We start from the raw sequence: 23,388 nt of genomic DNA, 5'->3' as shown, positions 1-23,388 counted from the left end.
CGTGCTATTCACCCAGATTTTCATGGAGTATTTAATTGGTTTGTGTTCTTCTGCTGAAGGGCCAAAGAAGGTTGGTTTGGGCTTTAAACCCTCATCCTAAGTGTAGCTGGAATCCATTTCCATTTTGCCTGGGCCATTAGAGTTTTTAGGTAACGTAACCCTTCTGCCTGTGGAGCCAGCAACAACAAGAGGCACCCCCGGATATTAAACCAGGCCCTTAACAAGACAAAGCAGAACCAGCTTGAGCCACCATCCACGAATCTGGGAAAAGTAGCCTCCGACCCCAGGCGAGTGCTTCCCCACTTGCAAGCCCTGAGACTGCGCAGAACAAAAGCAACCATTTATTAAAAGGGAAAGGGAATGGGAATCCTGCATTAACTTGGGAAAACACGGCAACCACCATCTGAAAGCTGGTGCCCCGAAGCAAACGCCCACCCCACAATACGCTGGGCGGTGTCCTTTGCCTCCGTTTCCCGCCTTGTGGTGTGAAAGTCTGACGACCGCATGTCCCTTTCATACATCACTCCCTCTCCCTCCGCCATGCCCACTCACAGGCTGTTGTCCTGGGTCAGCGAAGGCCAGAATTCAGAGTACGTTCAGGTGGGTTTGCCGTCCACCCCCCCAGAGGAGGTGCGGGACACACGCCGAGCAATGCCTCTTCTGCCACCGCCACTGTACTCCCCCACAGCTTGCCACAGCTGTTGCCACACAATCTCTACCATCGCTGGGCACTTGCTTCTGCCGCCGTTCAACTCTGCCACTCCTGCAATGCAGCATCCCGAGGGTCCTCCACTTAGCCCAGCTCCTAGAGATTTCCCTGGGGAGCAGGGAACCTCTCAGCAGCTGCCTCTTCGTTCTTTCAGTGCAGCACTGTCTGCGCACTCGGTCTAGGACTCAGTCCCTAGACCCACTCATTAGTGATTTCAGTTCTAGTAATCGCTGAACAGAAACAAGGACTTTCAAATGAGTCAGATCAGCTCTGTCTTTAAACAGTGGAGACGCAAGGGTCAAACAGTGTCTAGGACGCTTCAGGTTCATGTAGGAACATCTGTCCCCACCCCCTCTCATTTTCACTGTGATTGGGCATCCCTCCCTCCCCCTGCTTTCCAGTGAGGTTCGGTTTAGGGTGAGCCCCTCAAACCGGGCAGGCTAAGTCCATTTTGGCTGCCCTTTACTCATGCAATAAGGGTAACAACATTTCATTACCCCTGCAGTCAATGCTAAAGTGAATTGTAACCCAAAGACCAGCCAGAATCGATCACTTTGGCAAAGCAGCTCTGTCTGCTGAACGCCTCCGCGGAATAGGTGTGTATATGCAAACACGGTCTGCTCCTGAGGTCTTTTCCCTCAATTTGTCCCTAGGAATCAGGGGCTCATTCAGACCCTCCTTAGAGTAACATTAAAAAGGTTTCCATTCTGCCGCATCACTGTTTTTACTATTGTTAGAATGAGCAGCAGTCACGCTACTGAATCAACGTTCAACAAACCAACTCTTAATTCATTTGGTAGGATCAGTATCTGCACCTGACTAGCCATCTCAATGTACAGCACAATATGCAGAGATGAACAGCAGGAGACCATTATCCCAGGATGGACCAGTCTACTCCAATTATTGCAGGTGTATTTTGGATGATATTTTTGTCTTTCCTCTCCCGGTGCCTGGCGTTGCTTTCCTGACTGTGGGGCTTCCCCTACATCCAATAGCTGAATTGCATTCAGTGCTAGTAAACTACAGGATTTGCTAATGGATTGCATGTTCTGAACATGATGCATTGCATAGCCACTGCTAAAATTGCCATTAAATCACAATTGATGCTAACTTCATGAGAAACACCTGCATAGTAACCTGCATCACTGATCTCCCATTAACTCCCAATTACTATATGATTAGTTTTATCATTTTATGAAAGCAGTCCTTACAATGAAGAATGACTGCATGTTTCTGGTGCAGCTGATGGTTAAAATACCTCAAAAATATCCCCACAATAAATTCCAGTTATTCTGACATCTGTATTAATTTACTGCAGCCTTTTTGTTTTCATTCCTAGACTCTGTGTCTTTACATTCCCTGTATCCTAGTTTAACTCTTCAAAAACCCAAAGAACACAAGCATCCAGCATATCAAGCATCAATTGTGAGGACGTGTCGGCAGGAGGAAAACCCGAAGTTTAGGAAAGAAATGAGTGGTTGTGAAAAAATGTACAATGAACTTCTGTGACCCTCTGCTAGCTTCTGAGTATCTTGAATGAAGGGAAAATAAGATCACTCAAATCCATGAAGTTGGTAGACATGGGCTTTCTTCCGACTTGAGATGGGCTGGGGTGGGGGTCTGTGTTGAGCTCTGGATTCATTCTAGGCAAGTTTGGCCTGGGAGTCAGGGCCGAGGCATTGTATATAAATCAAAATTTTGGGACTTAAAATTAGTCCTTTATTTTCCTAGGGACATCTATTGAAGTCAATTTCCATTGGGCAAGCTGTGTGTGGTTTATTGAGTCATTCATATTTTTAGTAATTATATATTAAGAGCCTAATTCTCCCCAATGGGCGAATTCAGGATTAAGGGCTGCAAAATTGACTCCTTAGTAAATGAATTAAATAAAGCCAAATTCTGCCCTGTTACACTGGTGTGAATCTAGAGTCTTTCCACCTACAACAGAGACTGCAGCTTTACATCAATGTAACTGAGAGCAGCATGTTTCTCCTGGTGTTGTTTTAGCATATTAACTGGATTACACACTACTTAATTCCAAGAAATTAAGTATTCATTCCCTTGATGAAAACCAATTCTACCTAATTCAGCTACATGGATTTAACATAAATTATTGAACATTTCTTGCAGAAAGGAAACATTCTTTTACTTTTGAGTGGATAAAACACAATATCATGGACCAATTCATGTTAGCAGCAAACGATGAGTCAAGCAATTAAAATGAGCCCCAGCTTTAGGGGTCGGGTATAGCCTTGGCAATGCTGAAATCTCATGAGTTTTCTGCTATTGTGGACAAACAATCCAAGTAACGGCTGGTGTCATAAACTTTTGTTTGTTTCAGATGGGATCTGGTCCCCTGTTCTGGCCTGGAACTGAAACCTTCAGTTCAGGTTCAGATCTACAAATTTGTTCGATTTATATTTCACAAATGACCAGTGTGACTCCCCCAACCAAGGGAGGATGGAACAAAGTAGTTAGATGGGTTACTTTAATTTTTCTGCTGCCTCCATGCTTTTTGACTACTCACCATGGATTTTTTAAGGCTCTGGTATTTCTTAACAGAAATGTAGTGGGGTAGGTAGGCAGGGCCTAGCACAAAACTTGGATTCAGATTTTTAACACCAAGGAGTTTGGAGGGTTTTTTTAGCCTGTTAGAGAATGGCCAGTTGAATTTGGGGGTCAGACCCTGAACCCCGCCAAAGCTCAGAGGAAGGGCTGGCTGAAAACTTTTCATCAAACCTTTTTCCAATGGAAAATTAGGCTTTTGAGAAAAACCAAATTTATTGCAAAAACTGTTGGCTTTCTGCAGAAAAATTAGAGTTGTTTTTCTCAAGACCAAAATCTTCATCTTCCGCCAAAAAGTTTCAGTGTTTGGCTGAAAATTTTGGGTCTTGTAAAAACAAGAAAATGACAAAAACAACCCCTCCACACACACCAAAAAACCCCACAAGTTAAATTTTCTGCAGGAGAAAAAAAAAACATTTTCCAGTCAGCTCTGTTCAGAGGTGTTTAGAGCCAAGGTTTTATTTCTGGCACGTCTCTAGCTGTTGGTGGGAGTTAAGGGACTGAGTCAATGGCAAAGCCTCCAAGCGAGCGTATCAATTTATTGGGCCCGTGGTTAACTTGGGGGAATGACTCCAAAAAGCGCCTGCAATGTGCACAGAACCTCTCATTCTTGTCATCTGGGAGCCTGCTGAGAACCGGGAGTGGGTACGCCCCCAAGGGGCTGATAAGAACAAAGGGCATGAGAATAGAGAATGCAGGGGGGACAGGAAGTCATCAGCAATAGAGGAAAAGAGGGAAAAGGGAGCCTTGGCAGAAGCTCATATACTATGGTCAAGAGGTTGTCATGGGCAGTGCATGTAAGTAACGGATGAAGCTACTACTGCAGAGCTACTGTGCAAGTATTATCTGCTTTACCGTAGCACCTGGTAGCCCCAGTCAAGGACCAGGACCCCACTGGGCTAGGCACTGTTCAAACACAGAACAAAAAAGACAGTCCCTGCCCCACGGCGCTTCCTGTCTAACAAGAGACAATCGCCGGATATAGACAGTTGTAGTCTGAAAGAAATCAGCGGAATATATGAGTTTGGAAATGTAGCAGCAGAATAAATCAGAAGCCTAATCTGTTATTCAAATCTAAAAGCCTCTACCAGATGTGGCAGCCCAGTATGGAAAGAAAGAAATACACGCAAGGTTCACAGGAAATATATGGTAGTACATTTCTATTCTGCCATCAATAGCGCTAGCTTGTGTTAGAGATGAACTCCCCACCCCCGTCTTTTTCACTCTGTTGTAAAAGAAATAAATTGTACTATCACTGTAATTGCTTGTACAAAGCCAAAAAAAAAAAAAAAGTGGCAAAGCTTTTCCTAGTCTAGTTCCAAACATCTGATGGTTTTTGTTAGGGATCAATTGTTTCTTTCCACAATCAGTTATTTGTGCGAGAGATGTTTATACCCTCTCTATCTTCATTTCCCACAACGAAATATTGCTATCAGCTCACAAATTTTCCTCCAAAACGTATAAAAACGTTGAGACTCTCCAGCGTTGCCGCTGCTGCTTTCACTAAGGATCATAATCAACTGCTGCAATTTAAAAAACAATCAGCTTTTTCTGTTTAAACAATAAACTTTGGCAGAGAGAGAGCACATCCGTCTGATGGTTGCATCCTCTTCTCCTTGTTCTCATACAAAGAGGCGTAAATCTAACCCCAGCCGCTGGGGAGATGCATTCAGCTCAAATTTGGCTCTGCTGTAGTGAAAAAAAATTGGAAATGACTATCTGGCCTAGATTAAATAGACCGCTGACTAGGACAATGATCCAGCTACAAAAGAGGAAGATAGTTCTTAATTTGCACCAATTTTTTCCTCCTGTGGGATTAATCCCATCAGATGACTAGCAATGAAAACCTTCTTTTGCAGTGTCTGTAACCCAGGATAACCTATGCTGTTTAATTTTCCAGATGGGTACAGTGCCATGTCACCATAACAGCTCAGCTTTTCTGAAGTGATTTCGTTTCCAGGTCCCTCCCTTGTCATTATTTCCTTCTCTCATTTCCCCATAGATCGTTTCAGCGAACAGTTGTTTACATTTTCAAAGTATTACATCAATATTATCACAATGAAGCTTTATTTTCCTTTGAACTTCTGGCATTTCTAGCTCCTGCCAAGAAGATCAGCAATATTAAGATGTCTGAATGTGATTTCTAATAACACAGCAAAAAGGACTCCTCAAACCAATATAGCCATATGAATCACTGTAAAATGCGAACTATGCAAACGCTGGCTTTTCAGCGGATCTACCAAATAAGGCTACATCCTGCATTAATTGATGAATCATTCTGAATAGTGGATAAACTTGGGAGATTGGCAAGCTTCTTACAGCCAATTCACAAGCAGAAAAAGTGACAAAATTTATCTAAGCAACTTCTTCACCCCGCTCTACCTAAACAATTTGAGAAAAAGATTCTCTTTGCCTTCAGAGCTGGTTTTAAACTCAAAACCTATGAGGATCAACACAATCATCTCCCACCCTTTCCCAGTTATTGGGGTCAACATGAGGTAACGTGGCTTCCTCAGATGTTGAATTAGTCTGTATGATAAGAGAAAAGGCTCACAGAATTGCTCATCTGCAGTACCTTTTGGTGACAGATTGGAGTGTGGTATGATCAGGCCTGCTCACATGATACTTACATTCCCATTCAAATTATTAGAGCTGCAAAATTGGGGGAGAGGGGGAATTTATGAAAAAAATCTATGTATAGCACACAAAATGGAATAATATTTATTTTCTTTAAAAAAAATTTGTGAAATATCTTTTACTCCCCCCCTGCCCTTTTTATTTCCCTTTTTGCTGTGGGGTTCAACACAATAAGTAGTGTCCATGGGGAGTGGGCATTCTTTACTTTTTACTTTTTCCCCTCTGTAACTTTTCCAACCTTCCTCCTCTCTCAAAAAGTTCCAGGGTGGTAGAGTGACCGAATTCCATTGTTCCTTTTGCCACGTGTCACTTTTCCAAAGTTACAGAACATCCAGCTGAGAGGGCAGGTTCCTTGTGCGGAGACTGGGAGGGGAGCTTGTTTCCAGGAAGTTCATATCAGATGAGGCTCCCCAGAACATCTATGAATCTAGACCCCAGTTTGTGCAACTGTGACTCTTGTGAGTTAGGAATTGTCACACCAAGAACAGAGTGATCTGCAGCAACCTTTCTGAGCCATTTATACTGGGCCAAAGTGAAACGCTTTTTTCAGCCCCTTTTCTGAGCTCTTCTCTATTGGGAATTCCCTGCAACGGCAACCACTTTAAACAATGGGAGACCCTGGAAATTTCTGCTTCCGCTGCTCAGTTTCTAGAGGCAATTATCCCAAAGCTTAGCTATTATCTGAGTTTTCCATAAAGAGTGTTAGCATCATTAATGAGTATGATGTGAACTCTGGGAAAGTGCTGGATTTTTCCTCTGTCCTGAAAGCAATGAATGTGGCCACCTGCTCCTGCCTGGAAGGGCCTAAAACAGCCCTGGGAGAGGGCTGGGGCAGGGGAAAAGCTGGGCTCATTGGCAGAGCCGTCATAGCTGGGGGCCATGCCCCAAACAGATCCAGCGAGCCTTATGAAAGCCAGGAACAGAAGAACTCCCTCTCTAGCCCTGAGAGGGAGGGACCTGGCTGTAGAGACGTGAATAGAGGACCTAGTTTGGAGCAGGGCTGGGGAAAGGCCAAGGGAGCCGGAGAGCTCCAGCCTAGGAAAGCCCCAGGCTGCAGGCCTGGGAAGGCCTTTTAGGTATGGGGGTTGCAGGGGCAGCAACGGGTAGGCAGAGGCAGCAGGTCCAAACCCCCTTGCCTGTGATGAGTGGCTTATATTGCAGTCTGCCCCAGGGAGCGGGGGCTAGTTGGTGACTGGCAGTAGCCTAGGACTGAGGTGAGGTGGGGATAGTGGGTGGTGGTTCCCCTGGGAGGGGGAGACCCAGACCTGTGGGGTACTGCCAGGGGGCAGCACCCAGTTGAAGGGGCACTGGGGTCCTGGGAGGGACACGGGAGTCAGCAGCAAGGCGAGACACCAGCCAACAGAGGGCGCTCTGGAGGCTGGAATGCTAATTCCCTGAGACGACCAGCAGGAGGTGCTGCCAGTGAGTCTGAGCCCGGTTACAGGCACCCTTGGCACCAGTGGATAGTTAGGCAAACTCTGGGAACTAGAATGCAGTCCATTTCATCAATAGGCATGTCGTGTGAGATGCCAGGTGCAGAATTACCGATGTACTTGCCATTCTGTCATGATTTACTGCATTTATTGAACTCCTAGATATTGCCAACTTTGTTTGAGAGGTTCCAGAAATACAGAGGATAGTTGTTTAGAAATCTTGGCAACTTTTACATGCTAATTCACAGGGAAAATGCTATATTGATTACATTCCCCCCCCGAAATGATTCACTGTGAACAAGTGGCTGGAGAAGTCAGCGCCTACTGCAGAAGCTCATTATGAAAAAACAACTAAAATCATTAGTGGAGTACAACCTAGATTGCTTAGCAAACTGAATTGGATTCATATTTCTAAATAGGGGTCTGGTAATGTATTTGCAACAGAATCATAGAAAGAGGGCTGGAAAAGACCTCGGGAAGTCATCAAGTCCAGCACCTTGCACTGAGGCAGGGCCAAGTCCAATCTTTGGAAGTTTCCAAGTGCTTCCATGTTGCACATTGGACAATGTTATTGTGAGGGTTTTGTTGGCCAGAGAGCTCACATTAATATGCCCGCTGTTTGCTGTGCAGGGTCCCAGTTACACAAACAGAGAGCTTGGGCCGTTTGCCATCACAAGCTACAAACCCTGCCTTTCCCCACATGACAGCTGATGTACCTGAATGTATCTCTCCAAGTTTCTTTCTGCATATGTCACCTTGATCCCACAGTGAGTACCGTAGAGCGATTTATGGAGACATTTTTATAATACAGCTACGTTGTCCACAAGAGAATCTGAATTCGGATGGAAAATCTGTACTAGATTTGGAAGAACCTGGTTGACAAGGCGTATTGGCTAGTGATTCACCTAGGGGACTGAAAGTTGTTGGTTTTTCGTCCTGGCTCGGCCTCGGGCTAGCTTTGGGACCTTGGGCAAGTCACTTTGGCCTACATTGTGTCACGAAGACACAGCAGTGTGTTGCTGTCCCACCCCAGGACCATCCTGAAGAAAGAACTGAATATTAAAGAGCCACAATTTCCTGCTTGCACTCCACTTCCTCTAGCCTGTGTCAGCAATAAATTAGGATACCACCTATGCTCGCTCAGTTGCCCAGACTGGTGCTTATGCTCTACCCACTCATTCCCAGCGGGAAAAGAGTAGTGGGTGCACAATGCCCGCTCATTCCTGCATGCCTAAACCAAGTCCAGGTAGTCTATTTAGGGAGGTTCTTCTCCCCACTGCATCCTGCATAGCTGCGCAGCCCAGGGCACAATATAGCCATTAATGTCTATGTACTCTGTTTACCCATCCGTATCATAGAATGTACCTAATTGTGAGGATTAACTGATGTTTCTAAGTTCTCTGAGATTCTCCAGTAGCTGTCACTAAGTCAGAACAAAATGTTGCTAGGCTATTTTAATATTTTCTAACTCAAGGTGACCTGGAATTGAAATCCTGGATTCGAAACCCCCCAAAGTTCACATCTGATTACAGTGGCAAACTTTGTGGCTTGGGCCCATCTTTTACTATCTATGGTTTTGATCATGTCTATAACATCCAACCTTACCCACCCCATTCTGCTTTAGTCCACAGAACAAACTTATCAGGCTGGTTTGCCTGCTGGCCCTTGCTGTTTGATATTACTGGAAGGAATGGGGAAAAGACTGCTCTTCTTTCTGGGTGTTACTTACTCTGCTGTATTTCTTCCTATCTCTAGGCTGGTCATAATTAAGACTTCATTGACCAGAGTAATGTCCTAGGATATGTGTGTGTGTGTGTGCAATTCTGTATATTTTAGCATTGCATGAATGAGGGGCTGTTTACTTAGATATCTCCCAGATGGGACAGTCACAGAAGCTATGCAGTGTTAGCACAGGTCATGGTTACTTTCTGGAGACTTTAGCTAGACTTTGTAGCCTCTCCTTTTGAGCTAATAGTATTCACCACTATCCATGTCAGAAACTGCCTCTGCCCCCAAAGCAGGAACATCTTACGATGAAAACCCTTCCTGAAAAACCGCAAATGTCCATCATCTTCCACATATGGACTTGCCCCTTGGTTAATAACAGCATTCACTGAAAACACACTTTGTGTAAACACTGAAAACTAATCACATTTGCTAGAGTCGTGGCATGTCACAGCTATCGTTTCTGGAGAAAGTACTGGAGGGAACTTTCCCATACTTGTTGTGTTTGGCTGTCATGTAGCGCGCAGACTCTCACCATATAAGACTGTGGCAGTGTGGAGCTGGTGCGTCCCCCTTTTCTGGAGAATTTAGATGATGACAGCAATTAATTACTTCTCATCTCAAAGCCACAGTTTGCAGCAAGTACATTACTGCCCCATTTATCTAGTAGTTGGAAGCAAATTCCAGATCTCTCAAACAGCTGTCCAGTTTTGAAAAGACCTAACACCGGTGGTTGGTGGAGAAATGCTGGCCAGGCCATACTGCACAATGCCTGTCTAGCTTTGTACCTGGGAGGGGTTGAGAACTGAGTGTCCTGTATCTGGGAGTACAGGTAAATTAGGTTAAGTTAAATGGTGGTACAGGGGAAGACCTATGAGGAAGATATGGTTCATTGAAATTAGTGCCCTCTCTCATGTTGGGCCAGATTCTGCCACTTTTGCAGTGAGGAATACCCTGCTCTGCAAGTAGTCCCATTGATTTCAGTGGGACTATTCCTGGAATAAGTTGTTAGTCAGTGGCAGTAAGGATTGTCAATCTGACCCATTATCATCAGACTGTATTTACTTTCGGTACACATTTGCTGCACCACTCCGAGGTGTAAGGTGATGCACACATTCTAGTGGCATTGAAACCAAGCATGACTGCAGCTTTTTGGACATTTGGGGCCGAACATCTTGTAAACAGGCAGATTTCAATCTGCTGAAGAGCCCAGTTGCTCTGAAGCTACAACTTAGAAGGAAGTTCTCAGTTAATTTTACCGTTCAAGTCACTAATAATCAAAGGGTATCATTTTTTAAAAACTCCTTTGAATTTATTCAAACCTTTTGGGAAATGTTCAGAATACAAAGTAGAGAGACAAGGCCGGTGAGGTAATATCTTTTATTGGACCAACTTCTGTTGGGGAGAAAGATGAGCTTTCGAGTCACACGGAACAGTTCTTCAGGTCCTGTGTTGCTCGAAAGCTTGTCTCTCTCCCCAACAGAAGTTGGTCCAATAAAAGATATTACCTCCCCCACCTTGTCGCTCTAATATCTTGGGACCAACACGGCTATTACAACACTGCAGAATATAAAGTAGTGCGATGTGACTTGCAGTTTTTCCATACAACTGATTAAATCATAGGTGTGCTGGTTGGTAACAGTGATGTTCCCAGGGGACTTTTTGTTGCCACTCAATAGTAACCCATCTTCCTTCTCTGAGCATCTTGCCCAGTAAAATATGGGACATCCTTCGACTTATGCGTGTATTTTACTTTACTTGCTGTGTGTAATCCCGCTGACTTTACAGTGTTTAAAGTTAAGCATGCGTGTAAGCCTTTGCAAAACTGGGGATTTACTGTGGAGCATTTTACTGGCCTGAGTCAAATATACATGCGTCTAAACCACAAAGTCTGCTGTTCTGAGACCCTTACTGGGATCATGGCTTGTAATGTTGCATTTTTTATTTAAATTGAATAGTTCTTATCCACTGTTGTCTTTTGTACTTCAGTTAGTCCATGGTTAAATTTCCTATGTACTTGTGTATAATTTTGTATTTTAATACTTTCCTCTGTTTGTTACTCCCCAAAAATAATGATTAAAAAATCATATACTACAAAAAGAAAAGTATTGTTTCCCCTCAGCTTTTGATCTCCCTTGAAATTCTGATTTTTTTTGGTCGAAAACTGACATGGGGAGAGGCAGGTGGGAAATTCAGGAAGAAAACTGAAAATGTTTAATTTTATCAAAAAGCACTTAGCGCCTGGAAAGAACCGGATGCAAACCAATTAGAAGAGCATGCACACATTTGAAATGTTCTGGATGCTGCTGCTGCTGCTTTGATCTCGGTTCAAACATTCATCCTCTCCAGTCTGGAGTCCCCAAATGTGCATTTTCTGTGGAAAGAAATCAGCTCTCCCAAATGTTCTGCTTCATCCGAGAATGTCTGGAGCAGAGCTTAACTTCTTTCTTCAGATCCTGTACCCAGTTTGAAAAATAGCCAATAGACAGAGATAAGTGTCTGACATTTGGACTAATTTCAAAAGGTGGTTGTGGTGGTTGTTAAGTGGGGTGATTGAGAGGGAGGAGGGAATTATTTAGGCCTTGTCCTCTCCATTTTCTGCTTATAAGGACTAGCTCTCTGTGGGTGGAACATCCCTTTCAATATCTCATTGGTCAGCAACACGACCCATTCTGCTGGCTGGTATTGTGCTTTACCAGAGTTCCTACTGTGCAAATGGTAATTCTGGTAGTAGGTTGGTACAGAAAGGAGAAAAGCATGCAGCAGCGGCAACACGAAGAGCTGACATGATCTTATCACTCTGACGCTGCGCCAACCCCCCTGATTTGTATTCATGTCTAGTCTGAATGCACGGCCAGATCCAAAGCTGCTATAAACAAGAGCGACACTGATTTACACTGGCTGACAATCTGGCACTCAAAGTCTGGGTCTTAATATAAAAACCCCTTAGTGGGTTGGGACTTGACTCCCTATGAATGTTACCTAGATAGGTATAGCTACATCATCCCTGTAGAGCAAAGAGAGCCAAGATAATACTCCCCAGTGATGGGTGGTGGGACCCCCGCTGTGGAACTCCATGCCAAGGGAGATTGGATTGACCTTGAGTTTAGCTGTGTTCAGATCAAATAGTGAGGCTGTCTTTCTTGCTAAAGCCACCTCCACAGTCGTCATGACTCCTTCTACACCAAAACGACCACCTTCCCCAACACTGCAGGAGGTGGTCAGGGAGCAGAGCAGCCTTTGGATTTTGCCGTGCTTGGCTGCTGGAGGCAGCTCAGGTGCGACAGGTACCTCTGAACTGCCGTCGATAAGTCAGATCCGCCCAGTCGTTACTGGGCTGATGGTGACCAAGCGAAGCGGCACTTTGTGCACAGCGGAGGGGAGAATCAGGTCTTGGGGGATTCGTCTCGGAGGGTAGGGGGATGATCGTGGCTATTGGACAATTGTGAAGCCTTTATCTCTCCCGGGTCCCCTGTGAGCTTCCCGGCTATGTTGTGCTAGGTGCCTGGCTGGGAGGCAAGCACGGACTTCAGGCTGTAGCAAAAGTGCTGAATAACAATGAGACAAAACTTAGCCTGAACACTCGCCTGGCAGGCATTTTCAATAGAGACCTGCACTGTTCCAGGTCCAGCCAGGTCAGTCCCTCAGGAAGAGTTCCCTGCTAAGCCCTGGCAACCCAGCGGACTGCTCTCTCTCCTACCTACCAGGAAGCATAATGAGAATAGATCTTAACAGAAGGTAAATGCAATGGCTCAGACTGAACCCTGGTGTAACTCTCCAGTGGCCAGCAGGATCAAGAGCCAGCACTGATCTCGGCTTCAGCTGTATTATTTTGTCATCAGAAATGATTGTTCTGTGTAGGAAGAAATAATCTTTCCTTGCCATGGAAGGCATAAGTGCCCTCCCATTGACTGACTGCCTCTCGATGCTGCCCAGGCTGGGGTATCTGAGCAGGAAGTCTGGGGGAGAGGGGTCCTGGCAGGACAGGCAGTCAGGGTGGACTCTCTGCAAAGCGTGTCCTCTCTTCAATCCGCTCATGCTGTACCTCCTACAAGTTTAGCTTGTCCCTCCCACTCATTCCCAATGAGCAGCTTCTGGCAGGGAGCTGGGAAAGGCTGGGGATAAGTGGAAGCTTTTTTCAGAGTAAGGCTACCACTCTGGCTCGGTGCCTCAAGCGGATGGTAGGGGTAGGGTACCAGAAGCCTCTAGCACTCACATGGACTTCTACAGAGGGCTCTTTCTAGCCTGGGCTCTCAGCCTCCTACCAGGTAAGCTCCCTCTCCTCTCTACCATCTGCTGAGCTCTGGAAAGCTTCTGTCAGGGCTGAAGGCACCGATGGCAGCAGGCAGCTTTAAAAAGGGGGGAAATCGATTTTTTGCTTATGTTAGTAACCAAAGGAAAAACAGCCTGAGAAAGCCACCGTTGACTAAGGCCGTTGGTCAATTAGTGAAAGGTCTACAGTAAACGAGGAGGGGATTTTTCTCCAAAAAGTTGAAAGGGATAAAATCTTTCACTCGGCTCCTGAGGGATGACTGGGAATGACGGCGAGAAAACTCTTTTCAGTAAAGCACTCACAGCTCGTCATCTGGGCTACAGTTGCATGTGGGATTAGTTTGTATCTTTTTTTTTTCCTTAAGGAGAAAATGGAGAAAATACTTTAAAACAAAAATGAAGTCTCGAAGACTGTGCTAAGTTTGGGGTTGTAGTGGCAGCTTGTCTTCAGCCGCACAAAAGGGGGCTGAGCATGGGGAAGGTGTCAGGGGCTAAATAACCTCTGGGTGCTGAGATTTTAGGTGCTCATTTCATTTTAAGATGTGAGTTTGCAGCCTTCCTTCACATATGGTTCACTGTGTGGCTGCATAAGCCGTATTGAGTTACAGCGGGGGGGGGGGGGGTGGATTCTGCTTATTGTTGGCCACATGCCTGTGAGTTTAAGTTCAGTTGTTACAGAAAGTGAGTCCCCGCAGTAGTCAGTTTTGCTGCCATTAGACTTCCCAGCTTTCCAGGCACAGCCCTACCTCAGGAGCAAAGGGGACCGTGACTCTGCTTTGCGCTTTAGAACAAAAGGAAATCTTTCTGCCAGCTAGGAAGAAGTTGCTGCTGTTGCTAACTACATTACACACCTCAATATGCTGCTAAGGGCCGCACTGGGGTCTCGTCTGCTACTGTAAACACTTCTAAACATCCTGAGGGAATGCGTACCTATTTTTTCTAATTGCACAAGTACTTGATGAGCTAAGGAAAGCTGCAAGGAAGCTGCCTTTCTTTTCCTAATACAGAACATGTGTCTAAGCCTTGCACGTGGACAAAATGTTGTCCGCTTTGCACACAACTCTAAGTGAGATCTGAGAGGTTTTCACTTTGGACAGCATTCTGCGGTTACTTGCTGCATTTCAGAGATATTACTTCTTACTGTTCTTTTAGACTATGGCAGACTTGCCTTTGAAAATAGGTGGATCGAGTTGCTCTGACATTTGGACAATAGGCACTATACTTGAAACTGCTTACGTGTGCTTTAAAGTCTGCAGCTTAAACTCTTTAAGGAGATCAAGTTATAGACTTGGTTTTATTTTGTATTTTTAGACTCCACTTATGGAACACTGTAACTTTTTGGATCTTTGCCTGCAGGCCACACAAATAAATTTAAACCTGACTATATCATTATATGTACACTCCAGATACCATAGTGACATCTGCTGGTGATGACAGAACTCTTTAAGTACAGACATCTGTGGTAAACAGTCTGATGTTTGTTCAGACGGGCAGCAAAAAGAATAACTGAAATAGCAAGAGTCAATTTTTAACTCCCTCTAAAGGGTTCAATGGTATCCTTGGTCTGGCATTCCTGTACGTCTTGTCTTGCAGTTAACCCAGGTGGGGTGGGATGTGGGGGGACAGGAAACTGATGAAGGCTCATTTGGTTTTGTATGCTTGATGCACAAAGATAAGACCAACCTTAGAAGAATCATAGAAGATTAGGGTTGGAAGAGACCTCAGGAGGTCATCTAGTCCAACCCCCTGCTCAAAGCAGGACTAACCCCAACTAAATCATCCCAGCCAGGACTTTGTCAACCCGGGCCTTAAAAACCTCCAAGGATGGAGATTCCACCACCTCCCTAGGAAACCCATTCCAGTGCTTCACCACCCTCCTAGTGAAATAGTTTTTCCTAATATCCAACTAGACCTCCCCCACTGGAACTAGAGACCATTGCTCCTTGTTCTGTCATCTGCCACTACTGAGAACAGCCGAGCTCCATCCTCTTTGGAACCCCCTTTCAGGTAATTGAAGGCTGCTATCAAATCCCCCCTCACTCTTCTCTTCTGCAGACTAAATAAGCCCTGATCCCTCAGCCTCTCCTTGTAAGTCATCACAGCTTATATCACAGCTGTGGAGCAGTAACATAGGCTGAGCGTGAAGCTGCAGGGTGGAACCAAATCTAAGTATGTATATGTTGAAATAATTATTTTATCCACATAGGAAGCCATCACATGTTCACAGCTGGATATTGTGTCATGATTTATGTTCTAGGTGTAAAGTGCTGTCATGTGGTGCCTTCTTAGCACAGAAAGAAAGCGAGGACTTTATTTAAAAAAAAACAAACAAACCTACTGCATCAAACTTACTTTGTCTCTTTCACCTTTTAAATGGCTGTTTTCAGGCATAATTGGTTTGTGGAAACTAAATATATTTACACTCTAATTATAAAGACATTGGAAAATGCCATGGCAGCCACTGGGGTATATCCCCTGACTTCACTGATGTTTATCCCTGGGATTGATTTGGCCTAGTCCATCTCTATATAACAGACTTTAAAACTACTTAAAGAACTCATTGTCCATATCAGTGTGTGTTCCTTTAAGTCAGTTCAGAGTTTTTCAGTGGTGGCATGTGTGTCATGTTACTATGGAGTTACTATGGTGATTAGCTAATGTAAATAAATAGCATTGGTCCAACTATTACATACATGACCAGAAGAGTCAGGCCACTTTCTCTTTTCAGCTGACTGCCACTCTTCCTGAGAACATACCTTCCAAGGAACTCCATGGAGTGTAATGTCTTGTGCACAGGCAAACAGAGTTTGGTGAACAGTGATGATCCACCAGGGACCATTACTTCATATCTGGATCTATGGAGAGCTAGTCTTAGGGCATACAAACAGTAACACTCCCTTCTCAGATGATTAGAAACAACAAATAGGGCCAGCTCCTGTTCCTAATGAATTCAGTGGAACAGAGATCAGGCCCACATTGGTTACTAACATTGTGGGTAAAGTGCTGCACATGGGCTTAATAGAAATGGCTTCTCTACGTACCTGCTGATATCAGCTGGCTCTGGATGTGCAGAGTCAATAGATCATGTTGTTGATCACTGACAATGCAACTTGCTGTGACAGGGAGAAGTTGTGTCAGTTGGCAACACTTCCAATTGCATAAATCAAAGACCCATTTGAAGAAAGCCGAGAAGGCTTTCCCTGATTAGAGAGTTTAGAAAATACCCAAAGAGGGGTCACAGTTCTGTCTTGCATGTTTGCATCTGGCTGGTTTTATCTGTATGACACATTCTGACATAGAGCACCACTGGAACGTTCATAGGTGGGGAAGAAGTCTGAATCTAGATAGTAACCTTATCCAGTAGGGTGCTTGGACCTGTTGATAACCTCTCTTGTTATCTTTATTTGTTGCTTTTGTTATGTAGCTAGTTCTAGACTTGTGTAAGTGAGGGGCTCATGAAATAATAGAGCCAGGCATTTCACAAGGCTATCCCTACAGCAAATTAAGCACTGGTTTTGTAATGTAGACAGATGTCCATGGGAGAATAGGATGAAGCCTCCTGACTCGTCTTGTGGCCTAAGCTGAGTTTGAACCTAGGACATTAGGCATGCACTAGACTGCGTCTGGCTAGTGACCTAACACTGCGCCACCCAGCCTCCACGCTGCTTTATTTCACTATGAAAGATTTAGTCTAACTTTATATTTTTTGTTTTCCACTTCTCCCTCTACCCCACCTTTCTGTTAATCTGGGTGGCTAGAATGTCTGTTTCTAGCTGGGCAGCACATGTGCCGGGAAGGCCCTGACCCCACTGGCATGGGAACGGTGAGCTCTGTGACCATGTTAAAACATTGTTGTTCTAGCGAGCTTCCAGCATGATTTTCCTGACCAGTGTGCACAGGATTTATTATTCATCTGGGAAATGTGCTGGGGTTATTATAAAAGTTTGCTACAGAGTAGCTAGGGGCTTGTCTTCATTACATAACCTTATTGGGCTTGAATAAAATTATCAGAAGGTCTGTTAGCTGATACGATACTGACCACAATTTTGTGGTTAGGCCAGATCATATGCAGTATCGGCCCCCAGTGTTTTCAGCAGAGTTTAACCTGCCATGATGGTGAATTTGATTCTCTTTGGTCTACCCTGCACACAAAGTCATGGTCAGAATCATATCCTTTAACTTGAATGTACCCAGTTCTGATCAAACACACTAAGATTATTAATGTTGATAAGGCTTAGGGAGCTAGTCTATTATTTGGCTTGCATGGTACAGGGAAATCCCCTTTGAACCCTGATCGGCACAGATATGCAGCTGGGTTGGTGTTAACTTGGATCCCAAATGCAATGGGATACCTCTGCCAGTGCAGTAGGCATTAACTGGAGCACTAGAATTTAAATTTTTGTAATGACTTTGTCGTCCCTGCATCCCCAAGAATGATATTCTCGTGGCCCAGCATTTTAGAATAAAGTAACTTCTCTTTCGCTGCTTTTTGAAGGCCAATGAGCTGTAATTGGAAAGTGCTCCTACGGTTAATGACCTGTGGCTGCTTCCTAAAGATCTTGTGGGTAACCACAAACGTTACAGAACATTAATTTGTAATTAGAGATTTTACATCTATGCTTCTTATTACCGTGTTTTCGATCTACACCCATGTCAGCATCCATAAAGAAAACTCATTTTGTTCCCTAATCCCACATGCTGGACAATGGCTTTTAAAGAACTGGAGTCTCTGAGTTTTAGCCTTTTTTGCCTATAGTATATCAAATAGTTTAGGAACTTGTTGGGCTCTTTGCTGACAAGATCTTGGATACTTTAATATTTTCAGCATTTTATTTCACTTGTAGGCGGTAATGGCTGGGTTTACTGCAAGGTGATAAATTGTAGTCAGCTAATTTCTATGTGTTGTCATCATTACTGCTGTGTGATTCATTGCCACTGCTTTCTAAGTTTTCTCCCCGTTTAGGGTTGAATAGCAGTACCCACATGTATACTTTGCTACAAGGGATGCTGCACCTCAGATCTGGGCTTTAGTGACTGGGTAGGACCCAGAAGTGAAAATAGTCCATTGAGGTTCAAGTCCCAGACCAGGATGTTTGACCTCAGCATTCACCAGGCTTTGTCCAAACGTGAACTCCCCACCTGCCACGTGCACAGTCCTCGTCTCCACATCTCGGGAAAGGGTCGACCCTTGATTCTTTGGAGCCCAGTGGGATCTATCCTAGCTCATGTTGTTGTTCCAATTCTCCTCTTCAGAAGAATTTCCTTAGCTTCTTTTAATTTGTCAGTGTCCAGAATCCTCCAGCCCCTAAATCATTCATCTGCTTCAACGGCAAACTTATGGGATCCCTCTCCCAGAAAAAAGTGCCCGGGCTTGGGCCCTGCGGGGAAGAAAACACCACCAGGCTCCTCTCTACAAGTCCTTGTCAGAGGTTGACCCTCTTCCCCCCACATCTCCACGGAGTGGGCAATGGTTAGCCCCAAACAGAGGTGTCTGCTAGAAGCACCAGCCCTTGCTTCACTGTTCCCCCTGGCATATGTAAGGGGACTGTTGCTCCCTAACATTCAGTGGGGGTGTTTTGGTTGGCTAGCTCCCAGTACTAAAAGGGGAAGGGTCTATGGGAAACCAGGACCCTGAGACTGATAGTCCCCAGGAACAATGGGGAGAGGCCAATGCTCCAGGTCAGCCTGAATGACAGGGCGCGCAGGCTAATCAGGGAGTCAGGAGGCCAGGGGGGTCCCGTCCTCCCTGTAAACTGGATTTGCCTGGGTCAGACAGAGTGGGGCCGAGCTAAGGAGAAAGCAGGGCCCCAAGCTGAGCCGGGGAGCAGAGCTGGGCCAGATCCAGAGGGACCGGAAAAGCAGCCCAGAGAGAGCAGACCCTGTCCTGGGAGCAGAGTTGCAGCCCCAGAGCCAGAGGCACAGCCCAGAGAGAGCAGACTTGCCCTGATGTTCCAGAGACACTGTTTGTGATGTTCCCCGCCACAGAGTGGGGTGATGCGTTCCCTTTAACCTTTCCCATTTTTCCTTATTCTTTTTAAAATTAATTGTTGATTAAATAACTTGCATTTGCTTTAACTTGTATGTAATGGTCAGTGGGTCAGAGAAGTGCCCAGGGCAGAGAGAGTACCCTGGAATGGGGACACCCTAGCCCCTTTCCTAGGTGACCGCAGCAGGGTTGGGGGTCGAGCCCCCCAGGAATCCTGGGCCCAGCCTTGTTGGGGTTACGAGGACTCTGCCAGACAGGAGAGTGGAAGGGGAGTCCTCAAGGGCAGGGAGGCCACTGGGTAAAGGAAGTGGGAGCGAGGACTCAGATCCTTTCGCTAGCCCACTTCACCGGGGCCGTGCAGAAGCCAGGAAAGTTCCCCACAAGAGCGGGACTATTCCCCCGCTTACACATAGGAGAAGGCTCAGGGGCAGGAGGGCATCCCTCCCTACTGGCTATCTCCTGCCACATGCAAGGCCAATAGATGCCCTGACAGTCAGAGCATGAGCTAAGGTAGGGTTGAACACAGCCCCAGGCTAGAGCAGATGCTAGATCTTCTGGATGCCTGAGCTTGGCTCTGCCCTGGCTTCTAGACCCCTACTCTTCCCTTTCTCCTGGGAGCCACGCAGCATCTCCCCGCCGCACTGCTACTACGGCGCCCCCTCAGAGGGGTACCCCACTGTGGGAAGAGCTGTCCGAAAAGGTCAGCAGCCTCGGGCCACGTTAACCCCTTCACGGTTTTACCACTCGTTGTACAGGGAGGATCACTGTGTGTTACTCCCAGTGCCGCTCATTTCCTCTCCTTCAGTCCAAACTTCTTCCTACTCACAGAGAGCCCTTCCCCGGGCCAGGGCAGGCAGAGAGGGGCCACAGAAGCTGCTGGCATCCCCTTGTGCAGATGAAGAACCCAGGGAAGAGGGACTCAGCTGAGACACCTGTTAGGCTGGGTAGCTGTAGCTCCCTTCCATAGCCTTTTGCTTCATTCCGCATTTCTGTCACGCTCGGATTACGCAGGGACCGCTCTCCAGTTCCGCCCTGCTCCCACTACACGAACTTTTAAAGCGCTGCAGCCGCACCTGTTTAGCTTAAGTTGATACAGAGTTGTTATCACCGACACGCTAACCTCAAAACATTGCAACAGGCCACATTTTCATTAACGTCAAACAAGACTGCTCTGTAGCGCTGTCTAGCGAGTGGTGAGGTCTATGTTAGAACCAACATCGTAGCCGGTGCAGAGCAAACACCAGCTACCATCAATAAGAAGACACAATTTGAGAGGCAAAGGCTCAAGCGTTAACCTTCCTTTAGAAAAATCTAGCTCGAATAGCATCCTGATTCTCGAAAACCTAGCCAAGGGGTAACCCCGAAAACTGGCCAAATCTTACCTTCATGGTGTGTGAGCCACTGAAAAGTAAACCGAGACTGCCTAGTTTCTTTCCACTCATAGGCACAAGTAGGAGGGTGCCGTGGCTAGAGTGATAGATGGGGGCTTGGAAGCTGTGGATTCAATTCCCTGGTCTGCCATAGACTTCCTGTGACCATGGGCAAGTCCCTTAGTCTCTCTGTGCCTCAGTTTCCCATCTGCACAATGCGGATAATAGCACTTCCCCTCCACTTTAGAGGGGTTTTGCGAGAATAAATCCATTAAAAGATTGTGAGATGCTCAGATATTGCAGGAAAGAGGGTCACAGAAGCACTTTAGATAGATATACACATTGCATTTCTCCTCTCCTGTCTGTTCTCTTCTTATGAATCCTGCTCTATGAAGCCCTCAGAGACACACTGGGAGTAGACCTAGAGAGGACAGAACGCCTCAGTGTTGTGTGTTCCTTTAGAAGAAAGTCCTTCTGACAGAAGATGCAAAGCTCCAGTCAGAAGGGAATGGAAATGAAGATGGGGAGAGAGATTTGTGCAGGAGAACTTTTTCTTTCGGAGAAAATGGTAGCTTTTCTTCCCAGTGTTTCCCAGATGAATTTTTAATCTTGCATGCTTGAGTTTACGCGTATCAAGAGTTTGTACTAAAGAAAAACTCCAGTACGGACAAGACATATTTGAGGCTTCCAGGTTTGACAGCATTGCAAGCTAAACTTGTGGGATTTGGGCACTTATTTATGACTATGATGTCACTTCTGACAAGAAAATAAGGCGTTGTTCTTCAGATTGTTAACCGTCTCCTTGACAACCTTTCACAAGATTTGTTTTAGTAATTTAATCCAGTTTGAACAGTCTCAGATTTTTCTTTTTTTGCCTTAAATGCTCTCCTCAACATCTGCGTACATTTTTGAACAGCTTTCCCTCCAGTATATGACGAATTCCACTGACTTTGCCATCTATTTTGTAAATCTTTCCTCCAAATCATTTTCTGTTTTTCACCCCAGATGTGTCACCAGAATCTCACTAAAACTAAATGTTTATATGGGGTCTATGAACCTGAAAGATTCCTGTGCTATATTCATAGAGTATACCACCACTGAAATTCAGCTACCCATGGTTTGCAGGGAAGACCCAAATGGCCCGACAGCGTGGAGAGGGAATGTTTGTTGACCTAGGGTACTAGGTCATGCCCATTCTCTTACAAAAGTGTCATCTGCTCTTTAGATGCTCATCTTGCATCATTGAAGTCAATGGGATTTTTGCCCTTGACATCAGAGTCCCAAAAGCCATTCAGGCCTCTGTTTGTAAGCCTGTGTCTGAAAGAAACCCTCACACAGAGAAAGCCACCTGGTGGTCACTTCATCTGCCTGGGGAGGATGAAGAGCTGAGCTGACCCACTCAGCCAGTGTTTGACCCTGAGACTCCAATGAACCTGGGTGTTCCCAGCCCGATGCTCCTACCCCTAAACATCCCCTCTGACGTTTGCTCTTGTCCTGCCATTTTTAATGTCTGGGGAGTTTTCAGCTGTTGTTTGCGTCCGTTTTTTGAAGCTGGCATTTGTTGACCAGCCTGAGAGCAATGGAGTCCTTTGTTAATCTAATTTCTGACAGGCCAGGAGGAGTTTACATTGGAAAAGGCTCCACTGCTGAACAGTGAAAACTTTAGAAAGTTTAGTAATTAAAACGTATTCCAAAATCCATCAGCCACCATTTCTCCTTCACCAAAGAAAAATGTATTTTGTGAACTGACAAAAATGCCTTGACAGTGAAACAGGCGTGCCTGATGAAACGTAAATGACTAATCCCAAAAACAGAGGAGACTTTCTACCTACTGCCAAAGAGTCACCAGTGCCGTCGCTATGTTGTCAACAATGGTAGGTGTGGCTGGAATAAGCAGCAGATGGGGAAACTTTGAGTCTTAGGGAAGCAAGAAATACAAATTCCTAATGAATCAACTGCATGTAGCTCTGGGAGATAAGAGCTGAAATTGTATCTGATATTATGGGATTGATTCGGCACCACTGAAATCTATGGAAATTTTGCGTTGACTCATATGGGGACAGAAGCAAGTTCCATAGGGTACGTCTTCACTGAAGAGTTAGCCCGGGCTCTTCCTTGGGTGTTGCCCCTTACGACCCTCCTATCCACACACAAACCTTCTCACCTGAGTATGGGGTGCTTTTAACCCAGGCTGTCTGGCCCAACTGGTGATATAGGCTAGAGCCTGGTTTCTGCTTTCACTCTGCCCAATAATCAGTGAGGACACAGGTAAAATCTCTTGAGTGCCAATAGTCTTCCAGTACCTTCCCACAATTCCTCCTGTGTGCCCAGAAGGACAGACACATTTTCCAGCAATGCACTGGGAAAGACTCATAGAATGGCTCTTCATACCTCAGCACAGAGAACCAGAGGGTCTACCCCCAGAAGTCCTAGCTGGAATGCAGCACCAGTGAGGAGGACACAGTAACACGAGTCTGGCTTTGCTGTCTGGCTGCACACTTGGGCTAGGCTAACCCGGGTTCTGATCAACCGAGTTAACACACGTTGATAAATTTGATAGTCAATTACTTGACCACACTTTGGTTCATTATGAAATAGATTCAAGAGACTGACTCACACCTTCTTGTCAACTGTTGGAAATGGGCCACCTTGATTGCATTGGCCTCGATAGCACTACAAAAGTAATTTTCC

The 23,388-nt window shown here is 45.4% G+C and overlaps 1 protein-coding gene across 1 annotated transcript in view; it reads left to right on the top strand.

Moving 5' to 3' along the window:
- The first annotated feature begins 13,181 nt into the window (after positions 1 to 13,181).
- Positions 13,182 to 23,388, top strand: part of ITGA11 (integrin subunit alpha 11) — a 152,668-nt gene continuing 142,461 nt past the window's right edge. Inside the window, exon 1 of the mRNA XM_084640476.1 lies at positions 13,182 to 13,337. Coding sequence (XP_084496602.1) covers positions 13,286 to 13,337 — 52 coding nt within the window. The 5' untranslated portion in view covers positions 13,182 to 13,285. The remainder of the gene's footprint in view (positions 13,338 to 23,388) is intronic.

This window comes from Lepidochelys olivacea (genome assembly GCF_965140295.1).
Source record: "Lepidochelys olivacea isolate rLepOli2 genome assembly, chromosome: 10".
NCBI classification, from domain to species: domain Eukaryota; kingdom Metazoa; phylum Chordata; order Testudines; family Cheloniidae; genus Lepidochelys; species Lepidochelys olivacea.
Note: the sequence above shows the minus strand (reverse complement) of the source record. Positions and strands in the feature narration are given on the sequence as shown.